The 6,038-nt window shown below is 36.7% G+C and overlaps 1 protein-coding gene across 1 annotated transcript; it reads right to left on the reverse strand.

Moving 5' to 3' along the window:
* Positions 1 to 4,816: 4,816 nt before the first annotated feature.
* LOC141674116 (uncharacterized) lies at positions 4,817 to 5,833 on the reverse strand. The gene is made up of 2 exons (XM_074480841.1): positions 5,237 to 5,833; positions 4,817 to 5,080 (listed from the first exon to the last, which is right to left on the reverse strand). The coding sequence occupies exons 1-2, from the start codon at positions 5,831 to 5,833 to the stop codon at positions 4,817 to 4,819; spliced, it is 861 nt and encodes a 286-aa protein (XP_074336942.1).
* Positions 5,834 to 6,038: the final 205 nt, after the last annotated feature.

A 6,038-nucleotide genomic window follows, 5' to 3' on the forward strand; every position in this document is an offset into this window, starting at 1 on the left:
ATATCACTGCACATATAAAACAATATGATTGTGCTTAGTGATAAGATAGTTATAAATATGACGACTCTACTTATTCATATAAAACTGTAACTACAGTTAGAGTGCCATACCATGTCCTTGACGATTGCTTGAGCAGTATACTAGTTCATACCAACCTGAAGTGAGATTGTGAAGAAGAGATTGCATAGTCCAATAGATCTGCAGCTGCAAAGTCCATGAACTGTGGTGCACTGACTTCCTCTTTTAACTCACCAATCAGGAGTACACTTGTACACATCTTACTAGAGTACAATTCCAAGTGTAATGTGCAGCAGGTGCCTGATATGTCATAATATTCTCAAGTCTCGTCACTGGTGCTATATGTTAGATACTGCTTCCTGATAATAACCTAGCACAATATACAAAATTACAATGATAACATTCCCAGCTTGCAAACAGCCATATCCCTCAGATAAACCTTTGCTGTTATCTCCAAAGGTAACCAGGGGGCCAGCTTGCTCAACCATATTTGATAGCAGGGCTCTATCTCCGGTCATATGTCTTGATGATCCACTTGTCAAGAATCCACACTACCGGTTACACCTGTATACTGCCCTGCACTTCAAATGGATTAGACCTTCTTCGGAACCCAAACTTGGTTGGGCCCGGCATACTTGTAGAATTGTCCTTTGTCAGGAAAAACAACATTTTTAATTTTAACGATCTCAACATCCTCAATGACTGAACATTTGACCTTGTAAACAGCCTTAACAAATTTCTGTTTAAGCTTAGGCACAAATGTCTCCTTTCTAGCCTTAGAAGGACTAGCAGTCTTAGACCTATCATGCTTCTTGTTATTCACATGCTGATGAGGAGTAGTCTTATCATTAGACACATGCTTACCATTAACATAAGCATACATCATATTAAAAGCACAAGATATACAATTAGCAACACCACATGCTTTATGAGAGTGATTAATAGCAGGCAATTTATGCATGGTAGACATGGCATTATTGTTATCCAACTCATGTGTGTCTGAGTTAGTCTCAGTTGCTTTCACAACTTTGACTGGAACTTTCGACTCACTTGACTTGGAAACAATCTTCTCATTAGCATGATCCTCAGTACGTATTTCTTCTTGAATAACAGAAGAGGTCGCATCAAATGGTTTAGCAATTGATGCTTTATAGAGGGGTTCATCAACACCCTTAAGCACATGTGGTACTTCCCTCCCTTTAGCACAGACATGAGGAGGGGAGTTTATGCCTAATTCTCCAATAGCAGCATTGTAATCATAACTTATTCCAGATGTTTGATTAACAGCTTGCTTACTGTAGAACTCTTTAGCCTTCGAACAAGAATTGAAGTAGGCTCTAACCTTAGTCTCAAGACCGGTGATCTTGTCTTTGAGAATAGTTTCGAGTTTTCTATAACAGTCAACTCTATTCTCTAGAAAAGATACCTGTTCTTTTAATTTGTCTTGATTAATGTGCACAAGTCTTAATTCATTGACCTCTTTCTCAAGGTCTGTGATCTGTAAACTTAACAGTTCATTATCACGACGTGCACAATCTAAGTTACCTCTTAGATGATAAACCATTTCAGCATCAGAAAGTTTTACCTCTATTCTTGACGATGAAGCTTTTCCATCAACAGCCATAAGAGCAAGATTTCCTTCTTCTTCATCTTCACTGTCAGTATCATCCCAGCTTCTTCCCTTTGCCAGATAAGCCCTTTCAGAGTTCTTTCTTACTTGCTTTGGCTTCCTACATTCTGTGGCAAAGTGTCCCAACTCATTGCAGTTATAGCATCTAATGGTGCTTCGATCAACCATCCCTGTTTTGTACCCACCACTGCTGGTGTTAGAGGATGAAGATCCACCTTTCTGGAATTTGTTGTAGTTGGACTTGTACTTAAGCTTGGGATTCCTCCTGAATCTGACATGGGAGAATCTCTTGACAATTTGGGCCATTGATTCATCTTCCAATTGCTCCAGCTCTTCCAAGGAATAAAAATCATCACTTGATTGATTTGTAGTAGGAGGATCATATTCTGCTACTAACTCATTTTCCTCACCCTTGGAAAACTGTACCATTCTTTCTAACTGTTGAGATTGTTGTTGTTGTTGACCTTCAGCTACAAGTGCAGTAGATGTGCTGACCATTCTATCCTTCCCGTAGACTTCCTTCTGTTGAATCTGCTCCAACTCATAGGTTTTTAACACTCCATAGAGCCTGTCCAAAGAAATCTCACTCAGATCTCTAGCTTCTCTAATGGCAGTGATTCTATGTTCAAGATGAGCTGGCAGTGTTAAAAGGAACTTTTTGTTGACCTCCTTGATTGAATAATACTTTCCATTGATGTTCAGGTTGTTGATCAACGCATTGTACCTCTCAAACACTTCAGTAATTCCTTCTCCTGGATTTGATTTGAAATGTTCATATTCAGAGGTTAGGATTTCCAACTTGTTCTCCCTAACTTCCTCTGTGCCTTCATTAATCACCTCAATAGTTTCCCACATGTGTTTGGAATTTTTACAGTTCATCACATGTCTGTTCATCAAGGGATCAAGGGAATCAATTAATATTAATTGAAGGCTGGCATCCAAGGAGGCTTCTTCCTTCTCAGCAGGAGTAAAATCTTCAGGCTCTTTTGGATAGGTTCTAGCTTCAGTAGTCACCACACCATCTATTATTACCTCCGGTTCAATAACCATCAGAGTTTTTATACCCTTCTTTAACAAGTTTGAATATTTGGGATTTGCAACTTGTAAAAATAATAGCATCTTCTTCTTCCACATGATATAATTCTCTTTATCAAATTGTGGAATTTTAACGGTTCCAACTTTATGTGAAGTCATTATGAATTTTTGAATAAATAAAAATTCAAGGAGTTGAAAAATCACAAAAGTCTAGGATCTTGATTTGTTCGTTAATCAGAAGGCTCTGATACCAATTGTTAGGTCCCAATTTGTTTGTAGAAGGGGGGGTTGAATACAAACAGTACTGAATAATCGAATAAATGCGGAATAAAAAATGTGAAACAAAATTCAAGTTAAATAAAAATATTATTAAACTTGAAAGGTGTTACAACAACTGTATCGATTACAAGGTATTAATCTCAAATCAATTATCACAAATCTAGAATAAATTCGACATGAACTTTTTCTATTTTTGCAATAATTAGAATCAAATGCTAAACGCGATTTGAGATTAAGTTCTAGGGATTTTGATCCGCTAGATTGTTACACAAGAACAAGATAAAGATTTCTAGTTGATTGGATTTAACTTTGCAATCTAGAAATTGATCTTTGAAATAAGCAGATGAAAAATGAAATATTTGCTGCGGCTGCTGTGTTCTTGTTTTTTTGACTTGTGTGTTGGATGATTTAGTTGTAGTGAACTGCTGCTTGCTGCTTCTTTTTAATCAACAGAATAGAATTGACCTGGCAAGACAATCCTGAGCTCAGCAAGACAATCGATAGGACTATCCTTAGAACTAGCAAGACAATCAGAATGAACTAGCAAGACTTTCGGTATGACAATCAATTGTCATACCGATTGTCATAGTAGTTCAAGCAGATTGTTTTTGCTGAATTAATAAGTGATTTTAATCTAATAATAATTCTGGTAAGACAATCAACTGAATTAGCATGACTTTCGGTATGACTATTGATTGTCATACCGATTGTCATACTAATACAATCAGTTGTCTTTTTGGAATTAAAACAGATTTTAACCAATTAAAAATTCTGAAAATTCTAGATATTAATTCAGAATTAATTAATCAATTAATTTAATTAATCAATAAATTAATCTTTGCAGATATAATTTATTTTCTTAATTAAATTATATGACTTAATTAATTAATAGAGAATTAATACTAATCCTTGAGCAGCATCCATTCTTCTGAATATCTTCTGAAAATCACTGAGAATTATGAATCAATTCCGCCACTTCAACGTTGACACTCGATGTACTGTCTGGTTCATGAGACTAACTTCCGTGACGTTTCTTCATGTCTTGACTTTGACGCTTTGATTTTCTTCAGATTAAATCCTTGTAATTAATGATACTCTGACGAGATCTCTGTCACTTGATTAAATCCACGATCTTGATTTATATCACTGAGGCATGATCAACTTCTTGAACTTTTCTAGTGAATTACCTCCTCAAGTCTGTAGATGAACCTTGTTTCTGAATCCTTTGACAGATATTACTTTGCGAGATCTCTCTGACGGTCGATCCACTATTTACTTATTACATTCTTATTTGAGTTGAGTTGAATCCTCGAATATACAAATAGGCTATGACATATGACTTACAACTATGACCCCTAGCACGCACAATGGACCGACTCAACCTCTTGCTTGCATGATTAGTAAACAATAGACCTTTAGATAATTCAGTTGCAATTTCCAAATGCCTTTCATCAAAATACTCAACCGTCTTAAAAAATAATGCTCTAACCAATGAACTAATCGGGAGTTTTCTAGCATCAAGGATCGCGTTGTTCCAACTTTCCCCATGGTTATTGGTCATCATGCCATAACGCTTCCCTCCATCATATGCTAAAGACCATTTACTTAATGGTTTATCCTCAAACCATTCTGCCGTCCTAGGCTCCATAATCAACAATTATTCCCATAAAAATTCAAACTTCTTCTCTTGCACCTGAGAAGCCAACTCAACTAACCTATTTTTCAAACCCTTTCTCCTATGTGCAGTACAAAAATTTGCAGCCAAGTGTCTAGTACAAAACCTATGATGGTCAAGGGGCTCGCACCATCCTATCTGTTGCATAGCAGCAATAATACCAGCATGTCTATCATAAATTACACAAATCCCATGTATCTACCTGCCACAAACCTCCTCAATCTATCCATGAACCACCCCCAACTAGAAACATTCTCGGATTCGACAATAGCAAATACAAGTGGAAGAATATGACTAAACCCATCCACTGCCACAACACTCAATAGTACACCCGAATATGGACCGTATATGTGAGTCTCATCTATATGTATGACATGCATACAATGCTGAAATCCATCAATGCATGGTTTGAAAGCCCAGAAGAGTCTCTTGAATGTCACTTCCTGTTCCAAATAAGACATAATATACTCGTTAACTACAAAAATATTACATAAATATGGAAATTTATTTAAAAATCTATGCGATAATAGTATAAAGAGATAGAATATCTCTAAGCTCCCCTGATCTTCCATCTCATCCTCCCTAAAAAATCAATCAACCTTGGTTCCCACATTAAAACATTGGAACACTTCCATCAAAAAGGGGAGATCCTCATATAAACCTTCCCAAGAACCATGTTCTTCATCCATTGCTAGCTTTTTCACATCTCTAATCTTCTTTCTTCCCGGTTGGTAACCAAAAATGCTTTTCACCGTGGCCATCAAAACTTTTTCCTTAACCATGGGATCCACAACAATTTGATCCTTAACTAGTTCAAGAATATCATAAGATGTCAAATTAGGATGGTCTTGAGTAACGGTGGTGCGCAAACATGTGTGTGGTCCCGAAGTTTCCATAATTTGAAATTTTCCAAGTGATTTCCGCAACCTACCTTTTAAACTCCATTCACAACCACTATCCTTCTTCTTACAAACAACAATCCAATACACATCACTTGATCTAACCACCTTAATCTCTTGATGATTCCGAATATGAAAGTCTCTAACCGTATGCATCAACACTTTTTTTGAGTCGAATATCATCCCCTCCCTCAACTCCATTGGCTCTAATGTCTCCTCCCGTGTAATCAAAGCCGAATCAACAACATCATAAGCATCCAAACTTCTACTACTAACCGTATCACCACCAACATACATACTACTAGTAGTTTAACAATCAAAACCCCTACCACCACTCCTCTCGGAAACTCTCGAATTAGTTTCCACAACTCTCGTACTTGTTTCAATTAATGGACAAGTTGAATTTTTTTGTAAATAAATTTCAACAAAGAAAGGAGGTCCATTCGAAACAATAATTCCAAACATCATCTCAACATCATCATCATCATCAACCGGAATAATA

This window comes from Apium graveolens, chromosome 7, assembly GCF_009905375.1.
Source record: "Apium graveolens cultivar Ventura chromosome 7, ASM990537v1, whole genome shotgun sequence".
NCBI lineage: Eukaryota > Viridiplantae > Streptophyta > Magnoliopsida > Apiales > Apiaceae > Apium > Apium graveolens.